Source organism: Ambystoma mexicanum, chromosome 11 (assembly GCF_040938575.1).
Source record: "Ambystoma mexicanum isolate Mex_15411 chromosome 11, UKY_AmexF1_1, whole genome shotgun sequence".
Taxonomy (NCBI): Eukaryota; Metazoa; Chordata; class Amphibia; order Caudata; family Ambystomatidae; genus Ambystoma; species Ambystoma mexicanum.
This window is the reverse complement of record NC_090934.1, coordinates 1,015,159,646-1,015,177,400: the sequence shown is the minus strand read 5'-3', so window position 1 is coordinate 1,015,177,400 and position 17,755 is coordinate 1,015,159,646. Positions and strand designations below refer to the sequence as shown.

Genomic DNA, 17,755 nt, shown 5'->3' with positions numbered 1-17,755 from the left:
GCTCTCCACTATAGCACATCCCGTTCGACAGATGTACACCAAACAGATGCGAGAAGCTGGGTGTGCTCGAGCTCCCAAGTTGCACTTGGTCTTTTTTTCTTTAACCTGAAAAGGAGACTAGAAATGGCCAACATCGACATGGCGATATTGGTCCTTGTGGACCTATAAGTGGACAGAAGATATCACAACTGTGGTCCTACATTGGGCCATTTGATTGGGCGCAGACTTCAGTAAAACCAAATCTGACTGATTCCATGAAAGCCATTTTGGTTGGTTTGGGAAAGGCTGAATAATTTTGAGCTGGTCATCATTTTACAGTGGTTTTGTGTTTTCCATGTGTAAAAAAATGAAAATGGGCGTTTGCAGTGGCAGGGATCTTTAGGGTTGGGTGTCCTCAAAGGGTGGGGCTAAGCCACAAAAAATCCATGACCCAGAATGTAACCGGAGCTGGGTCTGCACAACCAGAGCTGGCTCTAAAGACATGGAACCAGGCCAAAATGGGCCTGCAGACCTGAAGTGAGGCCTAAAGACCATAAGCAGTCCAGTGTACTGTTAGCCGGTTTGTAGACCCAGAGCTGGGCCTGAGTCCAGTCTAAGGGCCCAGAGCTGGGCCACAGACCAATCTGAGCCATGGCTATGGACCTGAAGCAGGTTCTTTACGAGGTCTGGGAACATGGAGCTTTGGTCACATGCCCAGAGCAGGGTCTGTTTACCCAGAGCCAGGTTCGGGGACCTGTAGGCCGGTCTGAGCTATGTCTGTGGACAAATAGTTGGGTTTACAGACCAGAGCTGGGTCTGAGAACCCATGGACTTCATATGGTCTGATTTGTGTGGCGATAGTATTAACAGGGCATGTACCCGGGTCGTGGGCACATTGTATGTCTTGGAGGTGACAAATGTCTGGCAAAGTCCATATACCAGGCACATTGTTCACTGGCTTGGCCAAATGACTTGTTTAGTGGGCATTACTATAGGTGTCTTTGAGGTGCCTGGGACATAGCCTATGACCCTGGTACAGTGCCCAACAGGCATGATCACAGGCCATGCTCCTGTCGCACTGTGGGTGTGTGGGCTGTGTCCTGGATATGGGGAAAAGCCATACCCTGGGCAAAGTGTCCAAAGAGCATTGCATTCAGCGTCACCATATGCAGAATGTAGTTTTGTTTGGTGTGTACTGTGGGTGAGCTTGATGTGCTTGGGGCAGGGCCTGTGGCAAACATTTGGTTAAGTGTCAGGGAGCGAGATCCTCATGACTGAATATATGAATCTCCACTTCCTAAACTTTAGGTTCAGACATAACAGTTGGTCGTATCTCTCTCTAAATGGATCATTTCTGTATTCTTCACAGTGCAGCAAACTGGCTGAAACCCCCCAGCAATGAGAAGAAGAGGCACACACCCCGCTACTTGACTCCGGCATACTGGCACAACAATCGCAGCAAGCTCCTCTTCATGTGCTGCTACGCTTGTGTGAACATCCTGCTTTTCACAATGCACGCCCTCAAGCACTCTAGCTTTGGCCACTGGGTCATGCTGGCCAAAGGGTGTGGACAGTGTCTGAACTTCAACTGCACTTTCATTGTGGTGAGTACGGTGCTGGAGTGGAGTGAGATCTGTGCGCATAAGGTGAACCCTATAAAGATCTTGGTATTTTGAATACGTATTACTTTAAAAATAATACCCAAGTATGAGTTTGGAATCGCATGGGATATTTACTGCATTGGGTACATAGCAAGTACTGTAGGTGGTAAATATGGGTTATTTACAGCACGTCATACTTTTAATGCACCCAATGCTATAAATATCCCATGTGACTCACATCTCAAAATTAGGTGTCAAAGCCTTTAGTGCATTATATAATATTTCTAGCTGCCCCCTTTATAATACCGTATGGCACCATACACGACGTACATGGTGTGGTATTGGCATAGTTGACCTAATACCAACTTGACCTACTCCCATTTGACCGCATCTTTTTGACCTAATTCGGTATGTCAAATGGTACACTTTAATTAAAAAATAGTTGTGGGGTGGGGTAAGGGAATAGGTTGAGGTGGGGGGAAGTCAGGGAGGGAGAGCGGGGGTCCCCCCCGCATTAGGGTTAGTTGCAGGGGTTTGCCTCTGCAGTAGGTCAAAAATAATTAGGTCAATAAAATTAGGTCAAATGGGCAGTAGGTCAGGTTTTGTAGGTCAAACAACCCATATCCACATGGTGTGGCTGTGTTGCACTGGTACCCGACAGAGGGAATTGAAGGCTAAGTGTCTGAGACGAATAGTAAGGTAGGAGGCAGAGTTTAGAGTGCCAGGATCAATCAATGGGTTGTGGATTTTCCTAATAATGTAGGGGGTGGTGCTAGATGGCACGGTTGTCCCACCCTCCTAAATACCACGTAACATATCTTATGCTCGCACCCAGTGTGAAACAACTGAATGGATTTCATTACAGAAACAAGGCAAATTGCTTGGTGTATTTCTGTCTTGACAAAATGGTTACCGCCATTTTAGAAAAGGTACATGTTCGGCTTTTACTGAAAACCGGATGGGCTGTGTGCTATGTCATGTGCTGCTACGCTATGTCATGTGTGGGTGGAGAATGTGGGACAACGTTCACTGAGGAGTAAGTATTCACCTTTTCATTATGCTCGCAAACATCTTTGTTCTAATTTTGTGACTTGATTTTGTAGCTGCTTGTGAGGAAAATTACAAGGCAAGCCTAGGAACTATGGTAACTGAAGCCATTTGCTAGAGAAACAGCTATGTAAATATTTGACTGCACCAGAAAATTCCCTAAAGCCACAACAGTTTATGGCATCTCTCACTACAAGTGTCAAAAATGTGATTGTTAAGTTTATATGACTTGTAAATAATGTATATTTTTTCCTGTTATCATCAATATCATTTGTTCTGGATTCCTCCTACTTCTAAGCGATGAAATACCATGTTTTATTCTTAACCTATTTAAATTATTGGTACTTGACTTGTTAAAATCGCAAGGAGGAAAGGCCTGGTCGGCCCTGCCATGTGATTGAAATGTGTAAGTGCAGGGTGCTCCTATGGCAGGTAGCAGTGCTTTGCTCTTGAGCTATCCACCAGGTACTGTGCGTCTAGCATTGTGTTGGGAGAGGTCTGCTAATCTGAATTGCGTAGAACACCTCAATGCTCACAAGGAATCACTCTTGGTGTATTGGGTAAGTACAATTGGGTAGTAAGGCAATGGTGGTTGGTTTATCTCTGAACGAATTGGTAATAGTAAGGGGTGAATGGTAGAATGACATATGATCAAGCCTGGAAGAGGGGAGTGACTGAAAGCGTACCCATATGGTTCCAGTGTGTGTTCTGTCATCTATAATAGCTACTGCCCTTGGGCATCTACACGATCGAAGGGTTCTATGTTACCTCATTCAGATGAAGTAGAGCACATACAGACACAGCCCGTGTACCCCTATGTTGGTATGTGGTGGACATGGACTGGTTCAAAGTGATCAGTGAATAATGCTACATACTTCGAAGGTTACTCTTCCTTCATTTGGAGGGTGTTCCCCATCATGAAATCATTTTTGCACTTCCTGCAAGCCAGCCTCATCCAGGTACTATGCGCTCATCTTCCCAGCAACCCACCTCTACATTCCCAAAATGTCTGAATTCACCCACTTTACACTTTGGAGATTAAAGAGGTGGGGAGGTAACAAGGGCTGTGGGCAACCAGTAAGAAAGAGAAAGAAAGGCAGGAGAAATCATATAGAAAAAGGGAATGTCAGAGGGACTGTCAGGTGTCATGGCTTTTAGCTTTTAAATAGGCATGATATTATATGATATAAGTCATTGATAACGAGCATGTACACAAGTGTTTCTAGGTGTGACAAGACAAGGAAGGGAAGGCAAAGGGAGGACAAAACAACAATCTTACTAGGCCTTGTGTCATTCAGATTGCACAAGTGCACAGGGGAAGGGAGAGGAGAAGTGTCAGGTGGGGGGAGTGCAATATGCAAAGCTCAAGTAAGCGTTGGTGTTGTGGCTGGCTTTAAGTAAGTGCAGTGAGGGAGGGGACTGTACGGTTGCAGATACAGTCCCTAAGTGCACGGTAGGTCGTTAAGGAGCCTGGTGCCCATTAGGTTCAGAGGGTGGCCAGGTAACCAGTCAGCACAGCAGACAAGTACATCAGCAGGGGAGAGAGAGAGAGAAAGCAGAAGAGAAAAGGAAGGTCTTGAGTTCCTTCCGGAATCTTAGGTGATCCTGCTCAAGTTTGATAGAGGCAGGGTGGCTGTTCCAGAGGGAGGCACCAGCCAAGGGGAGATCTACCCCCATTCTCTTCCTGTAGAAGTGTCTGACCCTCAGAGAGTTGGAGGTGGATGAGGGGAGGGCTCGAGAAGGAAAGTGCTTAGGAAAAGAGAGTTGGATGTAGTGTGGCCCCCAGCCCCAGAAAGCCTTGTGGACAATGCAGAGGGGCTTGAACTTGATCCTTGCAGCCACTGGGAGCCAGTGGAGAGGTCAGGGCTGGAGAGATAAAATCCCTGGGCTTGAGACCAAGGACAAGTATTGCAGTCCTGTACTGGGTTAGTTGCAGAGGGCAAAGAGTAGAGACAGGCAGATTTAAAAAGAGGCTGTTGCAGTAGTCCAGCCTAGAGAGACCCAGGGCTCTGGAGACAGTGAGCTTCTGGGGGAAGGTAGGAAAAGGTAAAATACCTCTAAGGAGGTGCAGCTGGTAGTGGGACTTCTTAGAGAGGTCCGTGATGTGAGAATAGAAGGAGAGGCTGGAGTCGAAGATGACACCAAGGCTTTTTGCCTCGCAGGCCCAAGGAGGGTGGCCAGAGTGAAAGAGGGAAACCAGGAGCAGGGGTCCCAATGAGAAGGATCTCAGTCTTACTGGCATTAAGGCAGAGATTGTTGGAGGCACACCATTCCTGAATCGCAGATAGACAGTCGGGAATGAGCGAGAGAGGAGAGGAGGCTGGTGGGAGCCTGAAGGAGAGTTGAGTGTCATCTGCATAACACTGAAAGTTAGGTGAGAAGGTAGAGATGAGGTGGGCCAGAGGTGCCAAGTAAAGGTTGAAGAGCCAGGATGGGAGGTTAGAGCCCTGGGGAACACCACATGTGGAGAGAGAGGTGGTGGAGAGAAAGGACCCCAGTTGGATCTGGGAGGGTCGATCAGAGAGGAAGGAGGTCAACCAGGCAAGAGCCTGATCCGTGATGCCCAGGTTGTCACAGAGATGATTGATCAGGAAGGCGTGGTTGACCGTGTCGAAAGCAGAGGAAAGCTCAAGGAGGAGGAGGACAGAAGGAAGGCTAGAGTCGAGATTAGAGAGCAGGTCTTCACGGGTGTTCAGGACAGAGTTTCAGTGCTTATGGCTGCTCTAAAGCTAGACTGATGGTCATGGAGACAACCAACAGATTCGGTGTGGAGAATAAGCTGAGAGATGGCCAGATTTTCCAGGAGTTTGCCCAGGAAAGGAGTGATAGAGATTGGGCGGTAGTTAGCCGCAGGGGAAGGATGGGCAGAAGGCTTGAGGAGGGTGTGCACAAGGGAGTTATTTAGGGGGAGGGGAAGTTCCAGTGGCAAAAGAGTGATTGCAGAAATTGGCCAATGCTGGAGCAAGTGTATCAATGTGGTCCTTGCAGGTTCTAGAGGAGCAGGGGAGCACCTGCTTGAATGACACTTTCATAGATCGGACCTGTCTAGAAACATCATCAGGAGTGAACACAGGGAAAGAGGAGAAAGAAGGAGGAGAGGGAGAGGTGGCCAGAGGGGTGCCGAGAGAGGTAGAGGGAGAGCAAGAGGAGAGTGAGGACAGGATGTCCTGAGTTTTAGTGGTGAAGTGAGAAGCCAGTGGCGTGCAAAGGGCCTGGGAGGGAACAGGAGAGGTGGAGACTGCAGCAGGATTGGTCAACTCCTTGCAGATTTTGAATAGTTTGGCCATGTTGTTAGAGGCCGCAGAGAGCAGGCTTGGATGTAATCTCTCTTCTTCAACAGGACAGGGAGTCTGTATTGCCTTTGGAGCAGGTGGCAGGCCAGTTTGTCAGAGGATGCGCCTAATGCCCTCCACTTCCTCTCAGTCACCCTACACTTGCGTTTCAGGGTGGCGAAGTCAGAGTAATACTAAGAGTTGCACTTGGAGGTGGGCTTCAACGGATCCTCATGACTGGGGCAAGGATATCAAGAATGTTAGAGCTAGAGGTTAGAGAGGGCTGTGTCAGAGTGTGAGTCACCACAGGCATAGGAGGAGAGAAAGTAGCACCGAAAGCCTCCACTGACACAAGCTCCATGGGCTGGATGACCGAGAAGGTGGGTGGCAGTGCTGGTGTCCGCTTCACCTGGGGGACAGAGAGCGTCAGGTGGGAGGAGAGAAGAAAGTGGTCAGTCCAAGAGAGAGGAGTGTTGAGAGGGTTAGGGAGGGGGATGTCTGAAGAGATGAGAACATCCAGGGTGTGCCCGGCAGAGTGAGTTGGGCCAGAGGGTAAAATAGAAAGAGAGAGAATGTTGCAGATATTGTGAAAGAGCCCAGAGGAAGGGTTTGAAGCATCCAGATGGATGTTGAGGTCTCTGAGGAGGAGAAGTTGAGACGTTTAGGCAAGGAGAGTGGAGGAGAGGTTGGCCCACTCCGAGAGGAAGAGGGCAGCCTGGCCAGGTGGCCTGTAAATGGTGGCCACAGTAAGAGAGTGGCCAGGAGAGATAGAGAGCCTGCAGACCAGGCATTCAAAGGAGGGGTAGGCCTGCATAGGAATGACAGAAGCAGGGATCCACTCTAGGAAGATCAGAGCTACTCTACCTCCTGGACAGTTCGTTCGGAGTTTGGAGAAGATCTTGTAGCTTTCAGGCACGAGAGACAGAGCTGATCGTGAACCATGTCTCGGTGAGACCGAGGACATTCAAATCAAGTTCTTCGAGGAGTCGAGGAGTCGGCAGATGTTGGATGTGTGCTTCTGAGAAGAGGAAGCATGTAGTGATCGTGCTGTTAAATTGCAGTGAGCTGTGTTATTCAACTATCTTCCCTAGCATTGATTCTGGTGACAAGCCCACAGCCAATCTAAGCAAATTAAGGCAAGCCTTGGAAACCTAATCATAGCCTTGCATATGACAATGAAACACAAACAGGAACATTTAATAATTAATGTTATTTTATTTATGGTATGGACCTAGCCCCAGGAGGCAACTGGGGGCTTTACGTAGCACAGCATGTGAAGTGTAATCAAAGTGTGCATGCATGTGTCAATGCGTGTGGTGATGAGAAGATTTGAAGAATGTATACAACATCTTCAGGATACTAGGGAAGAGTGTTCATACAGTGACTTTTCTTTTGGCTGGATGCATGTGGAGTGAGGAACGATTATTTGAAGATGAGGGTTTGTAGTCCTTTCTGAAGGTGATCAAAGTTGGCGTTAGTCTGACGCCCAGGGCTAGGGATCCACGGATCCTGAATGCATTGCTGGCTGAGACCTTGCTGCAGGTTTTCTTCCTTATATCTTTAGGAGTTTCCAAACTGGCCAGATCAGGATTGTGTGTAGTTCTGGGTAGGATGGGATGGTGTGGTAACTAGGAGGGGTTCCTGGTTTTGAGGCTTATTAATGTCAAATGATTTCAGTAGGCTGTGAAAACCAATGGAGTATGTTATGTGTGATGGTGACTGGCCAATTTGCATGATGAGGATGGTATCTGCATGAAAGTCTACTTTGAGGGAGGATTCCTGGAGACTCGTTAGGAGGACACTCCCACCCCCAACGAGTGAGATGATGATGGCCTGTACTGTTAGAGCGACATTAGAGGAAGTTGGATATGTGTTGGTCTTCATGAGAAGTGAGAGCTTGTGCTAGACAGTTTGAGTTTTTTTCTGGAATTGTAATTTTGAGGCAGTGCTGTGACTGATGTCAAAGTGTTGAGCATGAGCAGTGAGAATGAAGCTGTAGAGGTTCACTTCAAGGAACTGTAATTTAGTCGTAGTGTCTTGCTAGTGTTTGCATTTAACAAACAGACAAATACTGCCTCTGTTAGGAGCCAGGTTGCCACTTGGTTGAAGTTTGTACTGGAGTAGGCGATCTTTAAATAAAGCTGAAAATCGTCAGCATATCGATGTATGCTGACACATTGTTATGGTATTCATACATTTTCAAAGAAATGTGACTTTGAAATCATCTCTGTTCCATTTTCATCCACATAAATATGGACCCATACGGTTCCATGTATTAATCTGTGAGGCAATGAACAATAACATTATGAGGCAATGAGCTAGACACACACAATATAATGCATAGTGAGCATCTGTGACAGCCAAATGAGGATGAGTGACTGTTAAAATATGGTGGACGTGTATATGAGGCGGGATAAAATTAGTGATTGTGTAGCAGGATCACCAACAACCATCCAATACTATGTCAAGTGATGAGTGATGGAGAGTGTATGGAAAACATTGACCAATTAATTAGTGCAGGTGACCAGTGAACGAGTGGAATGACGAGGGAAAGTAGTATTATCCCAAGAATGAGGCGCAATGATCAGTGAATGAGGCTGGGAGAACTGTAAATGGTTCATGGTGACCCGTGAATGAGAATGGGTCACTAGTTAATGGGCTGGATACACCAGTATTTTGAGGCAGTGTAGCCAGTGAGTACAGCATGATGACCAGTGAATGAGGAAGGTAGACCAATCTATGAGGCACTGAGCAATAAATGGGACATCGAGCAGTAAATGTGGCAGGTCAACCTGTGAATAAGGCAGTGATCATTAAATGAGGCAGCCCTTGCAGTTAACGAGACATTGAGTCGTGTGTGAGTCAGTGAGCAGTGAAAGAGTTAGGGTAATACATGATTTAGGCAGTGAAGTAAAGGAGAACATTAGTGATGAAGGAGGAGGGTGACTATTGAGCAAGACTTCAAGCAGTGAACACAGGAGGGTTACCAGTATAAGAGACAGACTATTATGTTAACCCAGAATCAGGAGACAGAAAACTCATCGTAATTTACAAGGTGAATATTGTATTCAAGTGACAACACCCTATACTAACCCTATGCTTCTGCTCCCTATGCTGAAAGAAAGAAAAGAGTTCAAAAGAGTGCACATCAGGAAGTTGTACAAAATAATGTCTGCCCGCCGTCTAGAAACCTATGCTAATTTGATCCCCGGCCCTACCACTAAAAGGGAAAACCATCTTATTTAAGCACAATATATATACTATGGGCTTTGAAAGGATACATTACTGATGGGTTCTGCCCAACACTGTACTCTCTCTGGAAGGTTTCTATAGTCATCAGTAACAGTCTCTGAGCTCTTCACCCTATTTACAGTTCACGCAAAGATGTTCAATGAATTTCTTTAGGGCTTCCCAGCTGATGTACAAAGAAGAAGTTAGTGTATCTAGGCCTCCTGGATCTCCTACACAGTTCAAGTTCTGTACGAAACAAAGTTCCTTAAAATGTGTCTGGATAGCCAAGCCTCTTCCGGCTTTGCCCGAAAACCCTTTGCTTCCTACCCCTCCTTGGGTTCTCGGGTTTCACCCCCCAGATCCCTCTTGGGGTATGTTTGCTTGCGGCCTACTCTGGGCCCAATGGATTGTTACCCCATCCTGGTGTCTCTTGTTCAACACACTCTCTTGGGGTATATGGCCTTTCACCCCCTCTTGGGCTATTTAGTTTCTCAGTCCCTATTGTGACCTTACATTCTTCAGCATGTAAGGACCTGTCAGGCGCTTTAAAAAAAATGTAAAACAGCATCAGTATAGAACACTTCTGTCACACTTGCTTTGCTATCCCCCAAACAGGGATAGAAATGCTTTTATATTTATTTACATTTCACATTGACTGGCCCTACTGATGCCTATCACTTTGAAATGTGCTAACAGCACCCCACTTTGGTGCGGGGAACATGTCATGCATTAGTGTTGCGATTCCGCTTGCATGGAAGGGGTCATGCCAGCACATCATTTGCTCTGCCACTCAGCCCATTGAAATTCACATAGCACCTTTGAGAATAGGGTGGCCTGCACAACATCAAAAAGTGCATCCTCTGCATATTTCTTATTCACATTAATTTGTCTCTTTTATTGCACTATACAGCAACGTTCTCTAACAGCATTAGCCCTCACCTCCATTAAGTGCCAAAGTCTGATCACGTGATACATGTTCGACCCCACTCCAGCAGAAGTTCTCATTAACGCAAAAACATCCTATAGGAGCATCCATGTATCCGTGGGTAGTTGCAGCCAGAGATATCTTGCCATGCGCTTCATAGATCTAAGAACCTTATGTAGCATATCAGTTCAGTGTTTTTTGGTAAGAGCCATTTAGATAGGCCTCTCCTGTCCACCACCAATAACTGTGAAAACAAAGTCAGCCATCCCTCTGTCGTGGGGCCATATTCAGATTTATAGACCATGGTAATGGATTTTTTCTAGCAGAGAATAACACTGTATGCACTGCTTACTTCTCTGCAGCCTTTAGCTGCATCCAAGGAATGCCCTCCCTAAAGGGCAAGAATGGCAGACACACTGGCAATTTACATGTCAAGGTGGATTCTAAGTTCCTTTGACCAGTGTTCCACAGTCTAGGCTCTTCAAGACATGTGTGCCATTGTTCCTAGGGATGGTCTTATCTGCCAACAAAAAAGGGGAATCTCTAATGCCAAGAAAATTATGTGGTGCTAACTAAACTGGGTGTAAAATGTTAAAATGTATTCTTCTACTGCAATTAATTGCACCAGGCATTGGTATCCATGGTATGTTACTTTAGTTACTGGGTCTTATTATAGAATAGAGTTGCCATTTACACAGCCAGCCACTTGCCACTTCTGATTCCAGCAACCCAAGAATAATGATGTATTTCTTGATATGACAGCATACACATTTCATATCAGGCTCATCACATTTCCTACAGTGATACTTGGCAGTATATCAATTGGGATTCACTGGAATCAGTGTAATTGACTTTCACATGATACTGCTAAACCACTTTCATGAATGATGGCATCTGCTGTAAAAAATGCCACAGGTCTCTCACCATAAAAGTCCTATATTTCATGATTAACTAACAAATAATGACATGGCAAAAATACAATATACACTATGACAGTACAATTGGTCCTGCCTCAAACGTCACCAGAATCAAACATGGGTAGCATTAGTACATGAAGTGAATACTACATGTAAATTCAATATGTCTTGAGTTTATCATTTACACATATGTATTTATTTCAAAATGTGGCCAATGTTAACTCTTTTCAAGCTTGCTAGTACTACAATAGGTCCACAGGTTCAGCCATTCAAACGACTGCAATAGTCTTTACCTTTCCAGGAAAATGTCAGACCACCACTTTCTAACTACTTATGATGGCAAACCAAGGCAAATCATCTATATTACATTCCACTTTCATCACCCAATCAAGCTAAATGCAAACCGACTTTCTTTCAAATATGGGTGCAATTCTTGCAATTCTAGGTTCTATCGGAACACTTCAGTGGTTTAAAATCAGTGATTTCATTTGTGTACTAACAGTCACAAAAGTCATACCCCGTCTTGGTTTTCACTGTCAATATGTATTCCTTGATACAGCCATGTGGTTTTCATTAGCATCAATCAAAGCATGACCTTAATCTCCTCGTGCTTTAAATGTTGCCAGAAGTCCATCCTGTCTAGTATGAAACACTTCAAGCTTGGATGCAATCTGTTGGACGCCAAAAATATTGCTAGGGCAGTAAGCACCTGCGACGAAATGAGTACAGGGATGAGAAGTGGTTTCTAAACTTTTACTCAGTCCTACACCACTACTAAACCAGCAGTGTTCTAAAGATAAAGGTGAAGCGGATCCATGTAATAATGTCGGTGTGAAAAAGTCGTCAGGTTTTGCCGACTTTTTCCTGGCTACCAAAATTCTTTCCCCAAATAGTATACGAGGGGTCTAATTATATATTATTACCTCCAGTCCTACAATATTTGGGGAAAGTGTTTGATAGCCTGGAGGGTGCATCATTAATACATTTTTCTTAAAAATCGCCAACCTGACGACTTTTTTCACAGCGACATTATTACATGATGCCGAAGAAACGCCACCATGTGAACAGTATACCTCCTTCGCCACTTTAGGATAGCATGGACCGACGGAAGGGTATATATACCTTTCAAGAGCCTGTGAACTATCAAGGAAGCATCCAAAACAGCAATAGTGCTGAGGGCCTAAAATAAAATATATATCCAATCAAGGTTATATAAGAAATAGAAGTCTTAAATAAAAATAAAAATACAGGCACACTATTAAGAACACTAACAACCCACTCCTGTAAAGGAATACGCAGATTATGCAGACTTTTGGATGGAGCAGCACTCTGGGTATGAATAAAGTGGTTGCAACCAGTTCTCTTTGCAGCAATGTTCAAGGTGCAGTATGTCTAGAGGAAAGGTAGAGAGTGGAGTCTTAAAGGCCACTAGGCCCTTAAAACTATGCCGGGGCAGCAGCACTACAGATAAATTACAGTCCTGCTCTTTAGGCTTCATGGTGTTGATCCGGGAGTCTGAGCATTTTCTGAAGTGCACTTGGGCATCGAGTGAGCTGGTCGACTGGGCCCAGCACGCGGTGCGGTATGGCAGCAGCACCAGTTAGAGGCTTGAAGTAACTGGGGAGTGGCCGGTGATGAGAGTCGGCAGGCCTTTGAAGGTCGATGGGACTCAGATACAGACAAAGCAGTGATTCCATCTCGGTGTCAAGCAGGTCTGACCGGTTTCAACACAGCGATGTGGGCCAGAAATGGCTCACGGTTTTAAAAAAGCTGGGAGACAGGCAGTCGGTGTTGAGTCAGTGCGCTCAAAGTTCGAAGATGGTCAAAGCCTTAGTGTGTCAGAAGCAGCCACCTTGGGTACTTGGGTACTTGCATAAAGATATAGGGTCTTGGGGGTCTTGACACAGCTCGCAGCAGCTTCAAGATGCAGGGAGAAACAGGGACAACTGTATGTGATCCTGCAATGCTGTGGGACCCTGTTCAGGGTCTCAGTTAAAGGCTGCACATGGCAGGAATCAATTTAGATTCCAGCAGGCTGTTTGTAGGAAATGTACATGGCAGCTTCTGGTATGTCCGTTTACAGGATACAGCAATGAGAACACATGTGCACTGTACCTTTTGTTATGTTATGTTATGTTAACAGCACTTCTAAAGCGCACGTACACCCGAGGACATCTTGGCGCTGAGGAGGCAGGCAGAAAGGAATAAAGCTAGAAAAGCAGGGTTTTTAATCCTCGCCGGAAAGTAAGATGATTGGTAGTGTCTCATAGCAGGAGGGGAAGGTCATTCTACATTATACCATCAGCCAATTGAGAATGCACAGCCACCCTTACGGGCCAGCTTAAAATAAGGTACGACCACCCGTTCGGTGGTAACAGAACAGAGGGTGCAGGAGGGCTGAAAGGGAGCAAATTTTCTTTGCAGATATTCTGCTCCATATCCGTAAAAACGCCCAATGTACTATGCACATAGAATTAAACAAAATACTCTGAGCGACAGGGAGCCAGTGAAGTTGTCGCAGTACTGGGGTCATGTGGGCTCCAAAAGGAGGACAGATGATGGAGCGAGCTGCAGCGTTTTGAAGCAGCTGCAGCCGGCCAATCAGGTAGGCAGGTTGTGCCAGATAAAGTGAGTTGCAGTAGTCAAGGACACTAAGGACCAAGGCAGCCACAACCGGGGCCTGACTGGCAGAGGGGATGAAGGGAAGGACTTTACGAAGAACCCTAAATTTGAAATTACCTGATTTGCAAACTGCTCCGAATTGCTCATCCATGGTCAGGGTAGCCAAGAAACGAACTCCAAGGTTTCTCACTGATGAGACGGGTATAGGAAGTGGGCCCAGCGACGGGGGCCAGAAGTCGGCCGTCCAGAACACATGAGGGGTAGAAGTACCCACAACCAAGACTTCAGTTTTTGTGCCGTTTAGCTTGAGCCAGTTCAACGTCATCCATAGGCCAAGTTCCTCCAGACACTTTTTTAATCTGTAGGGTGTATCAAGTTTGGTTAGGTCAAGACGAACCAGTAGCTGAGTATCATCCGCATATGAGTAGAAACGGAACCCATGACACTCGATAAGGAACAGCAAATACCTTATATAGATGTTGAACAGAATAGGGGAAAGCGCCGAACCCTGAGGGACACCACAAGAGAGGGAAACAGGAGCAGAACAGAAAGGAGGAAGCGAGACCGACTGTGAGCGATTAGTAAGAAAGGCTATGAACCAGTCAAGGACTTGACCTGAAATTCCGGCCTCAGAGAGCCGAGAAATAAGAAGAGAATGATCGACGGTGGCGAACGCAGCCGACAGATCTAAAACCAGGACTGCTCCAACACCGCCCTGGTCAACAAGATGCATAAGGTCATCCATCACCGAGTTAAGGACAGACTCGGTCCCTCCCCCAGGGCGGAAGCCAGATTGGAAGGAGTCTAGGAACTGTGTGGTTTCCAAAAATGTGGATAGTAGTGGCGACACAAGTGCCTCCATAACCTTCATCGGGAAAGGTAGGAGTGAAATGGGACGATAATTGGCCATTATTTCAGGATCGAGAGAAGGCTTTTTAAGCAAAGGGATCACTAAGGCATGTTTAAGTGAATCTGGAATCACTCCCGTAGTGAAAGAGTTGTTGACTGCTGACGTAATAAAATCAATCAAGTCCACAGACGTCTCCTGCAAAAGGGCGAGTGGTATAGCGTCAGTAGGGGATGCAGATTTGAGCTTTTGAATAGAAGAACAAACTTCAGTATTAGAAAAGAGGAAGAAAGAAGACCAGCACCCTCCCGTCGAGGGGGGCGGCGAGAAAACTGGGGTGTCAGCAATAGCTGCAGCCTCCACTATGATGTTATCTCGAATGGTGGTTATTCTAGAGAGAAAGAAAGTAGAGATCGAGTCGCAGAGCTCTTGGGAAGGGGGGACTGTATCCTGTGCTAGTTTAGGCATGGAAAGAGATGGCATGAGATCAAATAGTGCCTTGGGCTTGTTAATAGCCTCCTCAACAGTTTGAGCGAAGTAGGCTTTTTTGCATTTACCACTTCACTGTGGTAGGCAGCTAAAGTGTTCCTATACAGGATTTTGGAGTTGGGAGAGTAGCTGTGGCGCCACTTTCTTTCCATCTGCCTTGCCAGGAGTTTGCTATCCTTGAGCTTAGGCGAGAACCAGGGCTCAGGTGGTCGACTGCGCTGCTTACATAATTTGTAAGGTGCCAGCGCATCTGCAGTAGCAGAAAAAGCAGCCTGTAGTGTGGTGAGAGAACAACTATCAGCAGAGTCACAATGGAAATGAAGCAGATTGATAATTTTATCTTTAGGAACAGCTTTCCAGCTATGCCTGTGAATCGCAGGCCTGGCTGCCTCAGCCGCAGGAGCTATGAGTGGAATAGAGAAGGAAACCAGAAGGTGATCTGACCAGGTAAGTGGAATGGGAACATCAACAGCCGCAAAGAAAGGAGGAGCAAAGATGAGGTCCAAAATACCCCCATCTTTATGGGTGGGAGAAAGTGTCCCCTGTAGGAGGCCAAGATCAGCCATCAACAAGGTGAAATTGGCAACCAGTTTTGCACTAGTAGAATTGATGGGAAGGTTAAAATCTCCCATGGTAATCAGATCAGGATATTTGATTTGAAGTTATCTTATAAATGCAGGAAATTCAGTGTAGAATAAGGTATCAACCCCAGGGGGTCGATAGACTAGCAAAACTGTGAGTATATGTTGGCGAAATAGATATACGAGTCAGGATACACACCATTTTAAGGGAGTGCTTCGGGACCATGCAGATAACTTTATACTTGGTATTATAAATTAAAGCAACCCCCTGCCCCCCAGGATGGAGAGAGGCGCGATCCTCATGAACTATAGAATAAGCATCGGGAAGAGATTGCACAATCGTAGGGCCAGAAGTTTCTCTAAGCCAAGTTTCCGTGAGAAAAAGGAGATCAAGACCTTTGCCAGACAGGAGATCATAGCAGTCCATATGATGGGCAACTAATGATCGTGCATTCAGTAGAGCACATTGTAATGCCTCTGGGGGTGCTACTTGCCTAATAGTCAGGACTTTCCTGAAACCTATAGGCCATTTATTGTTAACTGGGGCCAGGGAGAGCAGCGTACTGTGTGAAAGGCAACCCATTGTAAGGAGTGGTTTCAGGACGTGCAGTCCCTCTTGCTCCCTCTGCGCACAGACGGGCACAGACGGGCACAGACGGCTTGCCATAAGCGCGCCTTTGGCGCTCTGATGGCGTGCCCGCTGAGCCCGTCCGCTGCGCTGACTGTGTGTATGACACATACGTGTCAGAACGAGGAGGGAAGGGAGGCTAAACCCGCTCCCTTGCAGTAAAAGAAAGAGGACTGTGCAATGGAGCCGCGTCCTGCAAGGAAGCTCTACAATGTAGAGTTCGTCCTCAAGTAATGCACAAAAGTAAAATAATTTAAAATATTATTTCTGACACAGCGGATTACCTAAATTTCAAATAAGGCTTCTATTAAAACAATTTCAACAGCAATTCGAAAATGGCAAGGAGTGGCTTTAATTGAGCGTGCTCATCCGAGCAGCCTCACCTTTTCAGCATGGAAAATTAGGCCTTTCTGTGATCAAATGACCTGCATCATTTTGTGTTACATACATTGAAAAAAGATGTGGCTTGCCTATCCAGGCATATGGCTTTTTGACACAGTGACTTACTTTTACTTCGAAAACTCTTATCCTGCAAAGGTATTAAATACTATTCAGTGTGATGTCATCACATGCAAAAGACTCCCTCATCATGTGGTGGAGGACAGGGTGTCACGGGAAGGGGAGGGGCAAGAGGTGTGAAGGGGATGTCAGTTACAGTTGGGAGTTGGAAGAATAAAAGTTGTTGAACCTTCCTCCTGTCTCCCGCCTCTTATTGCACGTATGCATGTGGGAGGCCGTGTGGGCCTTGATTGAGAAAGTCCACTGGCGACGAGGGTGAGAACTCCACGGTATTAGGAGCAACGCACTCGTGGAAAATTTGAGTGGCAGTGAGCAGACGCGAAGGCCGTGTCCCCAAGTATGGCGTATGAGGGGCCTGGGCATCCTGAGCCGGCGCAGGGTTCCACCTCTGCCTACCATAGTTGAGCAAAGCGGAAGACTATTCCCGCCCAGCCTCCTGTTCAGCGTCCGGGCGTATGAGCAACAGTCTCTGCCTACGGAAACACGCTGGCGGGAAAGACTCATTTGTTTAATACGAACGTTGCAAGAAATCGAATTCAAGCCCGGTTTGGAAACTACTGCGCACAAACACGTGGGCACGAGAGTACAGACCACGCAGCCTGCAAAACCATAAGGATAAGACCGGTCCGGAGACAAACGGCAACCACAGCTGAACATACGTGGGGAAGGAGAGTGGGAAGGCCGGTCCGGAAACAAACGGATATTACATTTAAACGCACGTGGGGAAGGAGAGTGCGGCAGTTTTCAGCACATTGGGGATGTGAAATCCTCCACTACCGTCAACGCTAATCTTCTCTGAACCAAGGTCAGTCAAAACCCTATAAAATCCCAGGAAGCTGCACAGTATATTAACCAGGGCACGCCTGTCAGCAAGAGACACACAAATGTCTGAATATGACACGCTGACCGTTCCACTCACACCAGCTCAAGCATTGCCCACCAGAATGCAGGACAGCCTCATCACACAACTGCCTACGAACTTCGGCCTAACCGAGTCCAGCAGCCTGGGCCCTCGTTGGAAAAGATGGATAAGGGACTTTGAGTTATGTGTCAAGGCAATAGGACCCCTAGATGAAGAAAAGAAACACAGTCTCCTC

General features: G+C 46.4%; 1 protein-coding gene across 1 annotated transcript in view; it reads left to right on the top strand.

Moving 5' to 3' along the window:
• The window catches only part of NOX5 (NADPH oxidase 5), a 420,178-nt gene that overhangs the window by 100,403 nt on the left and 302,020 nt on the right, over positions 1 to 17,755 (top strand). Inside the window, exon 5 of the mRNA XM_069624234.1 lies at positions 1,349 to 1,583. Within this exon, the coding sequence (XP_069480335.1) occupies positions 1,349 to 1,583 (235 nt within the window). The remainder of the gene's footprint in view (positions 1 to 1,348; positions 1,584 to 17,755) is intronic.